The 17677-nt window shown below is 41.6% G+C and overlaps 1 protein-coding gene across 9 annotated transcripts in view; it reads right to left on the bottom strand.

Moving 5' to 3' along the window:
- Positions 1-470: 470 nt before the first annotated feature.
- CFAP46 (cilia and flagella associated protein 46) overlaps positions 471-17677 on the bottom strand; it is a 473118-nt gene continuing 455911 nt past the window's right edge. For 6 of the 9 annotated variants that reach the window (XM_033942370.1, XM_033942373.1, XM_033942372.1 and 3 more), the window contains 3 exons: positions 15440-15576; positions 11934-12014; positions 471-774 (listed from right to left, as the gene is read on the bottom strand). In XM_033942370.1, the coding sequence (XP_033798261.1) occupies positions 638-774; positions 11934-12014; positions 15440-15576 (355 nt within the window). In that variant the 3' untranslated portion in view covers positions 471-637. Of the gene's footprint in view, positions 775-11933; positions 12015-13865; positions 13967-15439; positions 15577-17677 lie in introns of those variants that run through there. The other 3 variants (XR_004539242.1, XR_004539243.1, XR_004539241.1) reach the window with 2 other exon arrangements.

The following is a 17677-nucleotide window of genomic DNA, read 5'->3' as shown; positions in this document are numbered from 1 at the left end:
AGAATTTGGGGTGCTCACACTTTCTACCATTAGTGTACCAGCTAAAGTGGGATATGGGCCTGGGTCCTCTGCATCAATCACTAGGTTACTCCAGGGACCTGTTTGCTGCTCTAAGAGGAATGAGCCGGGCATGTGCTGTCACTTCTGTCTCTTAGGAGGAAGTCAGTAACCAGTTATTCTGCTGGTAAGTTGATCACCTTTTAGAATCATCATCTGTGATTTTGAACTGAATTATTTCAATATAAGACCCCTGAGTCAGGTCTTAGGGATGAAACACATACGTGTCAGGTCTTGTATGTGAATAAAAGACTGAGCATCACAGGTTGCCTCTTTTGTTTTTTCTGTGTTCTACCTTGAGGAGGTAGGATTTCCTGTTTGGGTGTAGCACTCTTTAGAGATGATATTCTCTATATTGGCACAATTGCATTAGTTTCTATATATTTGTTCGTATGAAGCACTTTACAACAATGTCACTTTTAGTAAATAATTTATTCTTCACATCTACATCAAAAACAAACAAAACAATTTATTTCTTAATGACATTTGCATTTGAGTCTAAAGAAACGGCTGGACCAGTAGCTTTACGGGAGAAACATATTTTGCTTTGTGGAGAGAAAAATGTGCCCAATAGAACAGACTATATAACAACTAGGTTCGGCAAGCCATACAGCACGTAATTGACAGCGGATGGATGGTTTGTAAGAACTGCTGGTGAGTACTGGATGAGAAAAGCCTCTATTTTTGCATCATCAGACCTGTTCAAATCTTCTTCCACTAGAAAAGAATTCCATCAAAAAGTATTAATTATGCTTATGCTGCCATCTCCTATGCAGTCTGCTTGGAACCCCCCCTTAATTACATTGTGTTTTTAAAATGAAAATTCCTGAAAGAAATGTCATTTACAGGGCTAATTTAATAACTGAGGGCTGGTGGAAGAGTATTGGGTGTTCTAGGTGAACTGTAGGCAACTTATGTATCTCAATTAATTTTCAGGTTCCTAGCCTGTTGGCCCCCCCCCCTCCACCCCCAAGATTTTGATATTAAACTCTACAAACATGGTTACACTACAACAATTCTATAAAAAAAAATGTATAGTTTGAAATCAAGGGAGTAATTTAAAGTTAGCACACCAATTGTGAATTCTCTAATTTTTTCACATGGAACTGCTGTTAGAGATTACTACCATACTCCTGAAGTTACACACCTAACTTTAGGCGCATAACTCATGCAGCCAAATGACTGGTGCAAATGCTCATGCTTAACTGTAAGCAGAAAGGCAGGTAACTGCAAGTATTCTAGTACTCATGCATGTAAATGCTAGGCATGCCCCTCTCTGGTCCACATTCCCCTGTAGTTGTATGCTTTGAATTTTGGGTGCTCACCTTATAGAATACAGACTAAAGTTAATTGCACATGGAACAGCTAATTGTAACTACCTAATTAACTAGTGCTAATTATTGCTAGTTAATATTAATTGTTGGCTAATTATGTCAAATTACATGCACAGCTGATCTTATTCTATAATTTGCGCACTAAGGGCCAGATTCTATAAATGGCGCCTAAATTGGAAGCCGCCTACAAAAACGGCACCGGCCACATGTCAATCATGCTTAGGCACCATTTAAAGAATCGCAGCTAACGGCACTTACTAGAACGCGTAGGTGTCTGCAATGTAGGCCAGGCTTTTACTGAACCCTCTCTGTACACAAATCTTACAAGGTCAAAGTAGGTGTGGTTAAGGGTGGAGATGACTTTAGGCGTCATTAGATGTGATAATCAAAAGTTCTTTTGAGAATCACATCTAACGGCATCTAAGGTCATCTCCACCTTTATCCACGCCTACTTTGACCTTAGGCGCTGTTACACGCCTCCTTATATGTGATTATGAATATGCCTGCACCTACTTTTTTTTTTAATGAGTTTTTAATTGTTTTTTGTTTTTTTTTATAATTCTTTATTCATTTTTAAAACTTTTATCAAGTGTACAACAATCATAATAAACACAATTAATCAGAGCACTTGCATATCTTGGTTTTTAATGGAACAGTTACCGTAATTACCGTGCTAACTAAAACCAATTAAAAATATTAAGTTAGGCAGCAGTATGGTGCCTACCGCTGCCTAACTTAGGTGCTGTTTATAAAATCTGGCTCTAAGCGTCAGATTTATAGAATACGGGGCAGATTTATAAATATTAAACTTTGTTTTGCAAAGTAAAAATAGGCTCTGATGGTTCTTGAAATTTCTATGGGGTCCTTTTACTAAGCTGCAGTAAGCATTAGTGCACGCAAACCACAGCTTAAAATCCACTGATGTGGCGCAATGTTCAGGTGTCTCGCAGTAGTTTTGGCATCTGTGCACACTTCCCAAGTGCTAAAGATTCATTTTTATTTTTTGCGCTGGGTGCGTGATTGTGGAAGGAGAGTAGGTGCGCCCTGCGCTATTCAGTTAGTGCAGCTACATCTCTGTGCCCTGATTAAGTGCGTGGTTACCACATGAGCCCTTAGGGCATCTAAACGGTGCCTAAATCAGCAGGTGCTTGCCACATGTTAATCACACATAGGTGCCATTTACAGAATTGTGCCTTACAGCGCCTATCACAAACTTAGGCGCCGGTAATGAAGGCCAGGGTTTTACTGGCCTACATTGCAGGTGCCTAAGATCTTTTCAGAATCGTGCCTAACGATGCCTAACTCTGTCTCCATTCCCACACATGCCCATTTAGGCCTTATGTGTCATGTGATAGGCGCTTACCTTTTATAGAATTGGGTAGGCACCTACTGGCCAATTATTATTTTTTTTTTCCAATTATGAACTTGTTAAAGCTTGTTTAAGTAACTAATGTAAGCTCTAATTTAGGTGCCTAGAGGCACCTCATATAGGCATCATTTATAGAATTTGTCCCATAATGCCTACAAAATACGTGTAGTTAAGGGCTGATACACTAATGGCCACACACTACTGGGGAGATTAGCACTTGGCCACTATTGCACAAATGGAAAATGCAGACATTATATGGCTGTACTAAAAGTGTCTTCAGTGCACACTGTGTGAGAAACCCACACGCTAAACATAGCGTAGGTTATATTTTAGCACGGCTTTATAAAAGGGTCCCTTAACTGTTTTGCTTTGACTACAGCTGCTCTTTGTTGCCTCTCCTCCACAGAACGTGCTTCCCTAGGTGATCACCTAGTCTTGCTTAATGGTTGGGCAGGCCCTGTATATGAGGCCAGTGCTAGATTTTAAATGTGACTGTGTGCACTGCTTTACCTGTGGAAATACCTTCAAATCTGCTCTCCCTCTGATATGACTCATGGTACAGTTTTCTTTCTACTGACACTGCCTATCTATTCCTGACACCTGACATAATCTCTGCTATCTGGAAAATGATTTCTTTCATCTAGATTTTTTCCTAAACACAGTAACCTCTTTCATTTATTGGATATAAGTCTCTTTTAATCTCTCACTATTTGTTTTATATTTCATCAAAGCTAACTTAATATCTAGCTTTAATTTTGTTAGATAAATTAAAGCTTCTGGTGACTGTCATGAAGTGATAAGTTCAATATATAAATTTATCATGTGGTTCTGTTGTCTCAGTTCAGACTAGATAACCTACTGAAGGGCACTCTAAATTAGAATTGTTGGGGCTGGGTTGTCAGATTCTCAAGGTAAGTAGAAGCTTTCTGACAAGTAACACAGTAAATGATGGCATAAAAAGACCCTCATGGACCATCCAATCTACCCAATAAGGTGACCAGAGCCTCACCCACCACTCTATGTAGGCCCAAGTCACCCATGTTTAAATGCTGGTTGTGAAAACACTACGTCCAACCATGATGTGGATGATATGTGATGTATTGCTGACAGTACTCAACTTACCAGTCAAAGTACCTTCCCCTCCTTCTTAAACTGTATATTTCCCTCCAAAATTGCATAGTTCTCCCACTCGCAGTATGTGACAAGGAAATGATCGGAAGACAAAAACAGGAGAAACTGCCTTCACATCAGTGAGAGGCACAAAAACAAACAACGGAGACCAGATGGTAATCAATCCTTTTATTGATTACCAGACTCGACACGATTGTGTTTCGACATAAGAAGGCCTGCCTCAGGAGTCTTACTGTAAATTGATAATAATAATAATAACTTTATTCTTATATACCGCCAGCAATCTTGCGACTTCTAGGCGGTTTACAATAAGAGAAACTGTAAATACAATAAAGGGAAACTGTACATACGACAAATTAAAGAGTATAGCAGTGTACATCTGATAACATTAATAATGTTAACGACAATCAGATGCTGTGCTATGGGATGCGCTAAAAGCGGTAGTTAGGGGAGAATTTATTAAATGGGGGGCTAGGTTTAAAAAGCAGAGAGCCCGAGCCTTCCTAGATTTAAGGACCCAGTTAACAGAATTGGAATTGCAACATCAGAGTAAGGGGGAACCCCACATACTGGCCAAATTGCAAAGGATCAGGGACGCCTTGTATCAACTTCAAGTAGAAGAAACAGAACGAGCGCGCGAAAGATTTCAATTAAATATCTATGAACATAGTAACAAAGCTAGCGCGCAACTGGCTAGGTATATACAGATTAAACAAAATCGGAGCACCATAACGAGAATTAAGAAAGGAGTAAGTGGGGCGGTGAGGGTGACGGACTCAGAGATACAAAAAGAATTCCTAGCTTTCTATACAGGGCTATATGGACAACCGGAGAATTGGGACAAGGGAAAACAGACTGCCTTTCTGGACTCACTACAGCTACCCGAATTATCAGATGAGGATAAGAATTATTTAAGGGAACCGATTCAACTTACTGAGATCACAGGGGTGATAGACGGGCTGAAGAATGGAAAATCACCGGGACTAGACGGGTACACTAGTCGATATTATAAACAATTCTCGGAACAACTGGGACCCCTTTTGGTAAGAGTGGCTAATGGGCTATCTGAGGGAGGTGGGTTACCGTCTACAATGGGAGAGGCAGGGGTGGTTGTGTTACCCAAGCCAGGGCGAGATCCTTTGCTATGTGGATCATATAGACCCATATCACTATTGAACCAAGATGCAAAGATCCTGGCTAAGGTTCTAGCACAAAGATTGGGAAAGGTACTACCAAAACTGATACATCAAGATCAGGCGGGATTTATCCAGAGGAGACAGGTGAGCGATAATATTAGAAGAACTTTAAACATATTATGGGAAGCAGGCAGGGGCCAAGATAAAGCAGTTTTGATATCAGTGGATGCTGAGAAAGCATTTGATAGGGTTATTTGGGGGTTTCTTTGGGATGTGATGGATAGGATGGGACTGGGAGGCATGTTTGGAAAGTGGGTTTGGGCCCTTTATGCTGCACCTAGGGCCTGTTTACGGATAAATCAATCGTACACGGACTTTTTTCCTATCCTTAGGGGAACTCGACAGGGATGTCCGCTCTCCCCACTACTGTTTGCAGTGTCGCTTGAACCCTTGGCGTTGGCCATAAGAAGTCACACATCTCTGGTAGGGATTGTTATTGGGGAAGTAGAACACAGAATAGCGATGTTTGCAGATGATATCCTCTTGTATGTGGGAAAACCTGAGATATCCATACCCCATCTCTTACAGACATTCGAGAATTATGGGAAGATTTCAGGATTCAAAGTAAATCTGGAGAAAACTGAAATTTTGAACCTGACTCTGACACAGAGCGAGGTAAAAGCGATAAGAGATGAATTCCCCTTTAAATGGGCTGAGAAAGGAATCAGGTACCTGGGGATCTATATCCCGTCGAATCTTCAACAACTTTATGAAAAGAATTACTTGCCAATCTATCGCAAAATTAGAACTGATTTACAAAGGTGGCACAGTCTTTGGGTGTCCTGGTGGGGCAGGATAGCGATCATTAAAATGAATGTGTTACCCAGGCTGTTATTTCTATTCCAGACTTTGCCCTTGGCGGTCCCTCTGGGAGAGTTAAAGAGACTGGGAAAGGAAATACGCAATTTTGTTTGGCAACGTAAATCACCACGACTCTCACAATCCTTGTTGTGGGCACCCAGGGAGGTAGGTGGGAGGGGATTACCCAATTTGTTGTGGTATTATCAAGCGGCACAGTTGAAATTAGTGCTAGACTGGGAAATAGGGGAATATAAAAGTGGGATACAATTGGAACAATTATATAGCACTGAGGAACCTCTGAAAAACAGGCAATGGTCCTCTGGGTCGCAGAGTAGTTGGGTCCAGGGCATATCAAACCCCTTTGTGCAGCACTTGGCGCGCTTATGGATCCAAATGCGTAAACAGATGGGTGGAGGGGCCAGGGTCTCTTCTATGGCAAATATAAGCACTGAATCATTATTTCCAGCAGGCCGAGACAACCGAGCCTTTTATCGGTGGTCTCAAAAAGGGATCAAAAAATTTAGAGATCTACTGGGGGAGGATGGGATCATGTCATTTACCACTATCCAGCATAAATATGACATTACAGAGGATGACTATTATGCATATTTGCAAATAAGACACTTTATGGTGGCGCAGGGTTGGGGATCTGGATCTTACTTAGATAAAGAACCGATAGAAAATCTATGGTTATTACTTCAGAAAGTTCCAAAACCATTATCCGTGATTTATCAGTACAGGAGGGGCTGCTCACAAACCACTTTCCTGTACCGAAAACAATGGGAGAGAGACTTGGACATACGAATGTCTGTTAAAGATTGGGAAACGATTTGTAGGGAAACCTATAAAGCCTCTTCCTGTGCACTACTACAGGAGAATGCTTATAAAGTTTTAACAAGATGGTACTACACTCCAGATCGACTACATAAAATGTTCCCTGGCACATCTGCACTCTGTTGGAGATGTGGTCTGCATGAGGGGACCTTTATGCATACTTGGTGGGAATGTAGGATCATTCAACCATTTTGGTTATCGGTGACTAACACACTATCTAGATGTTTGGGTGAATGTGTGGAGATATCCCCTCAGAGCTGTCTCTTGGGGCTACATAATAACAGAGAAAAACCATGGCAAACAAAAATTTTGAGATGGGGCCTGGCAGCAGCGAAATGTCTTATTGCCAACCATTGGAAGAACGTTGCAGCTCCATCACAGACTGCATGGGTAAATCGATTGTTATCAATTGGTAAGATGGAAATAGCATTGGCCAAGAGGAGACATATATACATACCGTATTTATGTACATGGAATAGATTGGAAGGAATATTGCGGGTACATGGAATAGATTGGAAGGAGATCTCTCGAACTTGCATGTTTTGTTGTCTGCCAGACATATGGGGACTGGGAGGGGGGGAGATACGGGGGAAACTGTGGAAGGGGAAATGGAGTTAAGGGGAGACACTTGGGTTTGCATGAGAATAATGGAATGTGTCTTGAGATTATTGCAGGGGGCAGGATTATGTTGTTGTTGTTATAAAAAAAAAAAAAAAAAAATGAGGGGTTCAAATGTTTGTATTTTTGCACCTATCCAGTTGATGGGGCGCAATTGATAATGAATGCTGTGTATTGACTGTCATTTGTAACATACAAAGTATTTTCAATAAATATCTAAATATTAAAAAAAAATAATAATAATGTTAACGACAGTTTGTGTACTGCAAGGCCGGGAGGTGCCAAGCTATTTATACAGAAAGACCATGAATGCATTAATCGATGTGTCCAATTATCCTTAAAAAAACTTTTATAAACCAAAATAATGGCTGACAGCGAGTACAGCGAAACCGCATGGAACTGTACTCGCTGTCAGCTATTATCTTGGTTTTTAAATGTTTTTTTAAGGATAATTGGACACATCGATTAATACATTCATAGACTTATCAATTTACAGTAAGACTCCTGAGGCAGGCCTTCTTGGGCCAAAACATGATCATGTCAAGTCTGGTAATCAATAAAAGGATTGAGCACCATCTGGTCTCCTTCGTTGTTTGTTTTCATCTCACAAGGAAATGATCAACATACTTCACCCATTCCTTGCCACGTTCAGTACACAAACCGTACAAGTTTATCCTACATTGGATTGCATTCCTCCTTACTGGATTTAGCCACTCTTCCTTGTTTCTCTCCACGTGCAGGATACAGACCATACAAGTCTGTCCAGCATTGGGCTCCGTTACCCCATGCTGGATTTGGCCACTCTGTCTCTCGCAAGTGGGACATAAATCTTACAAGTCTGGCCAGTAATTAATACCTCTACACTAATGGGATAAAAGGGAAATGTCTGGAAAGCAGTATATACTAATGCCCGAAGTGTGGAAAATAGGGTTCTGAATATAGAGGCTGTGATGGAAGAGGCTGATTTGGATTTAGTGATGATCATGGAGATGTGGTTCACGGAAAACCATGACTGGAATATAGAGTAGTTATACTAGCTATAATTTGTTCAAGAAAGACAGGGTAGGAAGAAAAGGAGGGGCAGTGGTGTTATATGTTAAATATCATATTATGAGAAAGCCACACAACTGCAGGACCTACAGGGTAAGGAAGAGGCATTGTGGGTTGATCTGGAAAGAGGGAATGGAAATGTATTTATAGTACATTGGTGTGATATAATGTCTCCTTTACAGACAGAAGAAGTGGACAGACATTTAATTGAAGATATTCAAAATATAGCTGTAAAAGGGGAAGTACTACTAACAGGTGATTTTAATATGTCAGATGTTGATTGGGGTATCCCTATTGTGGGGTCTCCTAAAAGTTGGAAGATCTTGAATTCTCTACAGGGAGAACTGTTCCAGCAGTTCATAATGGAGCCCACGTGGAATGAGGCCATACTGGACTTAGTGCTTACGAATGGGAAGAGTGCTTCTGATGTTATAGTGGGTGATTATCTGGCATCCAGTGATCACCAGATGGTGTGGTTTAATAGTAACTCTAGAACACACTTTCACAAGAAAAATGTACAATGTCAGGTGGAGAATGAACAGCACAGCTTAGGCTTAAATTATAGTGTGCAATTAAAAAATGGAGGAAAAAGCCTCAGACTAGGACCCTCCCACCTCCACATAGGTGGTTAACAGATGGATAAGGTGTTAACCTCATTGGCAAAAAACCTCCGTTGCACTCCAGGATATAAAAACTTTTAGCAGAGCTGTTAGTGCTGAACGATAGAAGAAATGACTGTCAACTTATCTTCTGTTGATCAGTACACCAACGGCGGCCAGCATTTCACAAGTCTGCTGCCTCAGGGTGTAACGTATCTGATCAAACTTCAATCGGGATGCCAAAACGCATCTCCTGCATCAAAAGATCCATTTTTTAATTGCACACTTTAATTTAAGCCTAAGCTATGCTGTTCATTCTCCACCTGACATTGCACATTTTTCTTGTGAAAGTGTATTCTAGAGACTATTGACTTTTTCACAAAATCCAAGTCAGGGAGGCTAAATTCCTCATGGAGGAGTCTCTAGCAAAGAACATCCAGAAGGGAGATAAATCCTTCTTCAGGTATATCAGTGATAGAAGAAAAAACTCAGGCGGGATTGTATGTCTTAGGAAACCAGACGGAGACTATGTGGAAAAGGATTCGGAAAAAGCCCAACTATTAAATGAATACTTCTGCTCAGTCTTCACCCGAGAAGCGCCAGGGCTCGGCCCTCAGCTACAGACAAGGGTTGGCTCAGTTGACCCGTTTAGTAACTTTGAGTTTACGCCCAGCAGTGTCTACGGTGAGCTGTCAAAGCTCAAGGTTAACAAAGCAATGGGGCCGGACAACCTGCACCCCAGGGTGCTTAGGGAGCTGAGTGATGTCTTGGCGGAGCCACTGTCCGCGCTCTTCAACCTCTCCCTTAGTACAGGCAGCGTCCCGTTGGACTGGAGGACGGCTAACGTCATTCCACTCCACAAGAAAGGCTCAAAGATGGAGACAGCAAACTACAGACCAGTGAGTCTAACATCGATAGTGAGCAAACTAATGGAAACTCTAATCAAACACCAATTAGATAAGATCCTGGATGAGGAGAATCTACGGGATCCCCGACAACATGGATTTACTAAGGGGAGATCCTGCCAATCCAACCTGATCAGCTTCTTTGACTGGGTAACGGGGAAGCTGGATATTGGGGAGTCCCTGGACATCGTGTACCTGGACTTTAGCAAAGCATTCGATAGCGTACCACACCGCAGGTTACTGAGCAAGATGAGTTCTATAGGATTAGGTGACACATTGACGAAATGGGTTGGGAGCTGGCTTGGAGGTAGGCTCCAAAGGGTGGTGGTGAACGGCACCCCCTCCGAAATGACGGAGGTGATTAGTGGAGTACCACAGGGCTCAGTCTTGGGCCCAATCCTATTCAACATCTTTATAAGAGACTTGGCAGAAGGGCTTCGAGGTAAAATAACATTATTCGCCGATGACGCCAAACTGAGTAATGTAGTGGGCAAATGCACAACAGACGAAGATTCAGTGCCCGACAACATGATGCACGACCTACTCCTACTGGAGCGATGGTCTAGGACATGGCAACTCAACTTCAATGCCAAAAAATGCAAAGTTATGCACCTGGGCAGCCAGAATCCATGCAAGTCTTATACCCTTAATGGCGAGATCCTAGCAAAAATGGTAGCAGAACGAGACTTGGGGGTAATCGTCAGTGAGGACATGAAGTCTGCCAATCAAGTGGAGCAGGCTTCGTCCAAGGCAAGACAAATCATGGGCTGCATACGAAGGGGTTTCGTCAGTCGTAAGGCAGAAGTCATTATGCCATTGTATAGATCCATGGTGAAGCCCCACCTGGAATACTGTGTGCAATTCTGGAGGCCGCATTATCGCAAGGATGTGCTGAGACTGGAGTCGGTGCAAAGAATGGCCACCCGGATGGTCTCGGGACTCAAGGATCTACCATACGAAAAACGGCTTGACAAATTACAGCTATACTCGCTCGAGGAGCGCAGAGAGAGGGGGGACATGATCGAGACGTTCAAGTATCTTACGGGCCGCATCGAGGCGGAGGAAGATATCTTCTTTTTCAAGGGTCCCACGACAACAAGAGGGCATCCGTTGAAAATCAGGGGCGGGAAACTACGAGGTGACACCAGGAAATTCTTTTTCACTGAAAGAGTGGTTGATCGCTGGAATAGTCTTCCACTACAGGTGATTGAGGCCAGCAGCGTGCCTGATTTTAAGGCCAAATGGGATCGGCACATGGGATCTATTCACAGGGCAAAGGTAAGGGACGGGACATTAAGGTGGGCAGACTAGATGGGCCGTGGGCCCTTATCTGCCGTCTATTTCTATGTTTCTATGTTTCTATGAACTTAGGTAAATTCTGGAAGCTCTGCTAGCTGACATTTTCAATGCTTCTCTACAGTCAGGAGTAATACTGGAAAACTGAAGAAGAGCAGATGTGGACCTTCTCCACAAAAGTGGAAGAGGTAGGGAACTCAATATGTATACTTTGGAAGTGTGGCGTACTGGTTAGAGCTTCAGCCTCCGCACTCTGCAGTTGTGGGTTCAACCTTTGTGCTGTTCCTTGTGACCCTAAGCAAGTTACTTAATCCTCCACTGCCCCAGATACATTAAATATATTGTGAATGCACCAGGACAGATATGGAAAATGCTTGAAGTACCTGTATGTAAACTACTTTGAGTTTGGATGTAAAACTACAAAAAGGCAGTATGCACGTCCCAATCCCTCCCTCTTATGTGAAATATTCTCAAAAAATATTTTTTCACTAGAAGGGTGGTGAATACCTCTTGGTGGAGGTAGTGGAGTCAAAAAGTGTATCTGAATTCAAAAAAACTTGAGACATTGGATCACTAAGGGAGATGAAAGGATAGTAGATGGCATGGATAGGCAGACTAGATAGGCCATATGGTCTTTATCTGCCTTCATTTTTCTATTTCTATGTTTCAATATTTTTGAATGCTAGTATACATACACCAAGACTCATTTAGTATAACTCTAAACAATATTTATTATTCTTTACCTTTAGCAGACATATTTAGAGATTCAAATAATTGAAGATCACGAATTGTCTGTCCAATGGTCTTTCCACTTGCTAACAACCCTACACAAAAACATATAACCAGAAATTACTAAACTTATATATTTCTTAGAAAATTCCCACATTTAAGACATTTATATGCCAATATTTGTACATTTATGTTAAGAACTAAAATGGAATGATAAGTATGTACATTATGATACTTGATTTTATTTATGAAATAGTCTCACTAAGTCCAGTGAAACCCACTAGGAAGCACAATTGATTACTGAGTTAGGAATGCATGAGGAGAAGCAGAACTTGGCTCCTTGCCTCCATCCCTTAAGGAAGAGATCCTCTGGCCATCCACCATTTCTCTACCCTGCCCTTGTTGTTCTGAAGTGGCTGAGCTGTGCAGGGTGCCTAGAAGGAATATGCCAGTGCAGGTACTTCCACCAAAGGTAGCTTCAGCTCACCTGGGAGCACAAGGACTAGGAGCCAGCTTATTCTCATCCTCCCTATAATGGCTCCTTTTTTTCTGGCCTCAGTTTCCTTTGTAAACAAAAAGCCTGTCCAGGAGGAGGAGGAGGAAGAGGAGGTGCATCTTCCTCTGTACCAAGACCAAAACTAGGCACTTCAGCAACTGTGGCAAGCAGCATGAAACATACCCTTGGCCATGGGGGAGCCTCAAGGGCCAGGCTCCGACCACCTCCAAAATTGTGGCACTGGATACCAGGCTGGCGGGGATTTGCTGCTCCAGCTTCTGCCCATGCTTAATGAGCAGCAGGAAGTCTGCAGGGTACTCTCTATGCATGCTCAGTTCAAGCAGAGGCTGGAGCACCCTGCCAGCTTCCTTACTGCTCAGGCAGCATGGGTGGGGGCTCCAGCAGAGAACTTCTTTGGCTGGTGGGACTTGAGCATCCTCACCAGCAAAGGTATGATTCGGCAGGGGAGGGGACGGAAGCAGCGATGGGGGAAGAAATGAGAGAAAATGTTTGGCCTCCCCAGGTCCCCTCAAAATCTGAGGTCTAGCTATACATCTGTCCTTGGCTTTCCCTTTGCTCCTGGCTCTGCACACAATTTTGCTATAAACAGGAGCAAGAGGCGGGGAACCCAGGCATCAATACCGAATACCTTGGGTTTTTGCCAATGCCTAGAAGTTAAATGGGTATGGTAAAGTTATGCAGGTATGACACTAAATATTGGCCATACCCACTTAACTTCTGGGTATTGGCAAAAAAAACATGGTATTTAGTGTTAATGCCTGGGTAACCCTCTTGTTCCCGTTTGTAGCAAAATTGTTCACAGAGTCAGGAGAAGAGGGAAAGCCAAGTGCAGGGGTATAGCCAAACCTGCATAACTAACCCATAATTAGGCCTGCGTTTTGTGAGGTCCTATTTGCCTGGTTAGCTATGCAGATAGGAACACTGAATACTGCTGATGCCCGCAGAACCCCTGGTTCCTTCCTAACTGCCCTCAGTCCATTCTGGAACTTACCAGTAAGTGTTACAGCAATCAGAACTGATTCAGCATAGTCCAGGTAGTCCCTAACAATCACTAACTTAAATGTTGGCCTAGAAGATCATTTGAAAAAAGAAAGAAAGATAAAATTTAGACCTAAGAACTTTAGAACTGGAACATCCTAGAAGCCACCTGATACTGTCAACCAATATGCTAAGGAGAAAATACAACTTCCAACAGAACCTGCAAGGGAAGCAATGTAACAGAAGAGAATAATCTACTGTTGTAGAAAGAAAATTTTGAAACAATAGAAGCACAACGAATGAAATTACAAAGGCATTCTCTAAAGGGAACAAACTTCCATGTTCCCAACCTGGTACAAATGCCAGAGAATGGAATCACAGTATTAGTCAGTTCAAAATTAAGATGACGAAGAAAAGCAAATTTGGAATAGAAGAATGCAAGATAATTCACCAATAATAACTTGTGATTCATGAACCTCTCACTGAGGGGCAAGAACCTTCCAGGAACATCTGGACAGCTCAGGATCCTTTCAAATTTCTAGAAAGTTCTTCCTATCAGAAGATAAACAGGAGGGATGTTAGCTAAAAACCAATAAACCAGATGTCTCTGGACTGAAAAACAGCAACTTTCCAGCAAGCTGAAGGATGATAAGAACCTATGATGACAGAAAATTCCTACAGATAGCTATTTGCTGCAGAAGACAAACAGGTAAAACTAATACTAAGTGCTGTTATGAAGTCATGCAGTATAGGAAGTTACTAGTTCCATTTAGCTCTCAAAAGAATAGAGAAATTTAAGCTCTAATGAAAGACTATTTATTCATAATATCTATATCTATGACGGGATGCTGAAAGGTTCTCGGCCCAATCAAGAAGAGAATGACATAGATATGGTTCGATCAATAATCTGAAACAATTTCAAAATAGATAATTTCATTTCTGCAAACTGCAAACGAAATAAGATAGCACTCTTCAGCTACAGTGATAAAATAACGCTCAGAATTTAGGATATTGTTTGGTTGGGCTGAGAACTTTCCCCTCTCATATCTATCTTTACATATATATACTTTCTTCCACTTGGAAGTCTCTGGTCTCTTAAACATTTTTTTCCATATAGGGATAAGAAAGCAGAGCAGAGGGAAATGATTGATATAAATAGTTTCACAAAATATTTTCTCAGAATGTGAAGCTTAGAGTCTGGATTTCTTAGAAGTTCCATTTTAGTTTTTGTCTGCTCATTTCTTTATAATTTATGGTATCTTATTCTGTACTGGATGAGGGTCTGTCTGTCTTCTGCATGTGTGACTGAGTTGAAGGATGTAGATTCTATATTTGTAGCAATCCAGTTTGTCCTAGTCTCCCAACAGTGTTTTAGGACCTGATACAATATTTACAGTGTTGTCCTACATCCTAAGACAAAGAAAGTGACTGATAGGGAAGCTATGTTAAAATAAGTGTTGAGCAAAGAAGTAGCAGGAAGAATACAGAAAATGGTTATCTGCAGTTGTCATCACCGGATAATGTGACCCAGATATGTAGACCTGGCATTCTGCTTATTCTTGGAGAAGAGCGTCTATCATATTTGCTTCCTTATCTCTTTTCTAGGAGATACACATTTAGTCTTGATAGAGTTTATGATACAGATCCTGCATCATTTTGATCCTGCATCATTTTGGTGGCCATCTTTTGGGCCACCTTCAATCTGTCTAGACTCTTTTGGAAGTATGGTCTCCAGAATTGGAGAGTCCATTGTTCCATTCTCACTGTTTCTTTCTGCTGTGCTGTCATCAAGGGTTTGCTCCATTGTGGACTGTTTTTTTTTTTGTCTTCCTCCAGAATTAGACACAATTCTTTAGGTGGGTCCCATTAATATCCATTAATATATAGAGGCATTATGCCTTCTTTTGTCTGCAGCCTGTACATCTCTGAATGTATCTTGGTATCCTTCAGGTTTTGTAGAACCTAATTTATGACAATTTTGAAGCAAACCAACAAAAATCTAGTACTCTAGAAGCATTTACTTACTGCTAAACAAGAAGTCCAGTATTTCGGCATTCTTTTCTAGAGTAGTGTGCCACTGATTGGCCATGATGGAACGAACTCCTATTAGGCTTAGAAGGATTGCTGTTTCCACTGGACTCTCCAACGTTAAATATGCTTTACTAGAAGAAAACCACAATAGTGCTACAATCAAATGACTAATAACATACACCTTTCTGTGATATAGTGAGGACATAAAATATGAAATGTTAAAATAGAAAATAAAAATAAATTATGTCCTTACCTTGATACTATCTTTTCCAGTAGATAGGTGAAACAATCTAGACAAGTGGGTTGTGTCCCCATGGCTGTGGGCCATATGCAGAAGGAATCCACTCCAGAGTTTTTTTTTCTATGACTCTCTCCTACTTCACTGGGAGCTATAGCACCACCTGCAGTTAGAACCCAAGCACCAAGAGCTCTCAGATTCAACATGAAGTAGAGACATCAAAGGGAAATTCCCCAAAACAACTGTTCTGCTCAGCTTATAAATTCAAATTGAAACAGCGAACACAAGCATCAATGATGCTCAGGAAAGACCCCTGCATGCAGCAGAAACATATATACAGAATTCTTCCCAGCCCAAAGGGCTGACTAGCAACCAAGAATCAACTTGGAGATGCAAAAACAGAATGGGACAGTAGTTAGGTGTAGGAAGGACAGGGCGGGAGTCTTGAATGTTACATTACATCACATTATATTAGTGATTTCTATTCTGCCAATACCTTGCAGTTCAAGGCGGATTACAAAAGAAGTTATCTGGCCATTTCCAGAGGAATTGAAGAGAAGAGTGAGTTGTTTCAGTGAATTGGGAAGAGTCTTGCAGTGTTAGTTTGTCTTCAAAGATTTCTTGAATAGCATGGTTTTTATTTCTTTTCTGAACGATTTGTAATCTGGGGTCATTATCAGTAAATTGGAGAGATGGTGGTCCAGTTTTGTTGCTTGTGTGGCTAGAAGACTATCATACTGGTTTTTTTCATTTGATGTCTCTGATTGGGGGATGCGTGAATGGTTTGTGGGTTCTCCTATGTCTGGTTGAGGTAGTTTGGATTAGGCGGTTGTTTAGGTAGGCTGGGCTGTCTCCGTTTATGGTTTTAAATAGTAGGCAGTAGAAGTTAAATTTACTCTTGCTTGTATTGGGAGCCAGTGTGAGTCGAGGTATGCTGTCGTGATGTGGTCGTGCTTCCTCAGTGAATAGATGTCTTAGCGCTGTGTTATGAACTGTTTGTAATTGTTTTATCATGGTTGTGGGGCAGGGGCGATAGAGTATGTTGCAGTAGTCTAGAAGACCTAGGACTAGGAGTTGGAATTGTGTTCTGTCTCATGATAGCAAATTATTTTTATATTGTTTTGTTCTGTACAGCATCTGTCTATCGTCATTCCTAGAAGTTTTAGAGTGTGTTGTAAGGAGTATATGATTGAGTTTATTACTAGATTTGTTATGGTTGGGGTTTTATTATTTTTGAGGAGAATTAATTTTGTCTTGTCTGGGTTCAGACTCAGTTTGTGATTTTTCATCCATGTTGCTACTTCTTCAAGTGTCCTGTGTAGTGTGTCTGTCATGGAGGACGTTGGTTGGTTAAAAGGAAGAAGAATGGTGATGTCGTCTGCATAGCTATAGAAGGTTAAGTCTAAGTTGTCCAGGCAGGTGCCAAGGGATGCAATGTAGAGATTGAAGAGAGTTGGGGATAGTGGAGATCCTTGGAGTACACCGCAGGGGCTGGACCATAGTTCTGAATTTTCTTTGTTCAACTTTACTCTGTAAGTTCTGGATTGTAGGAATCCTTGAAACCATGTGTGTACCTTGCCTGTGATTCCTAAAGTTTCTAGTATTTGTAGTAGAATGTTGTGGTCCTCCAGGTCAAATGCTGCAGTGAGATCCAGTTGTATAATCAACATTTTTCTACCTGTGCTGAGGTGTTGTCTAGCTGTGTCTATGAGGGAACCCAGAACTGTATCTGTGCTGTAGTTGGTTCTGAAACCAGATTGTGTAGGGTGGAGTATGTTGTGGTCATCTAGGTAGTTGGTGAGGAGTTTGGCTACCAGGCCTTCCATTAGTATGACATAGAGTGGTATTGAGGCTAAGGGTCTGTAGTTGGATGGTTGATCCTTTGCTCCTTTAGGGTCTTTTAGGATCGGGGTGATGACGATTTCGCGGAGGTCTTGCGGAAAAAGGCCCTCTGAGAGCATGGTTTGTATCCATTGTAGGAGGAGAGCACAAAA

Source organism: Geotrypetes seraphini, chromosome 4 (genome assembly GCF_902459505.1).
Source record: "Geotrypetes seraphini chromosome 4, aGeoSer1.1, whole genome shotgun sequence".
In the NCBI taxonomy this organism is placed as follows: Eukaryota; Metazoa; Chordata; class Amphibia; order Gymnophiona; family Dermophiidae; genus Geotrypetes; species Geotrypetes seraphini.
Note: the sequence above shows the minus strand (reverse complement) of the source record. Positions and strands in the feature narration are given on the sequence as shown.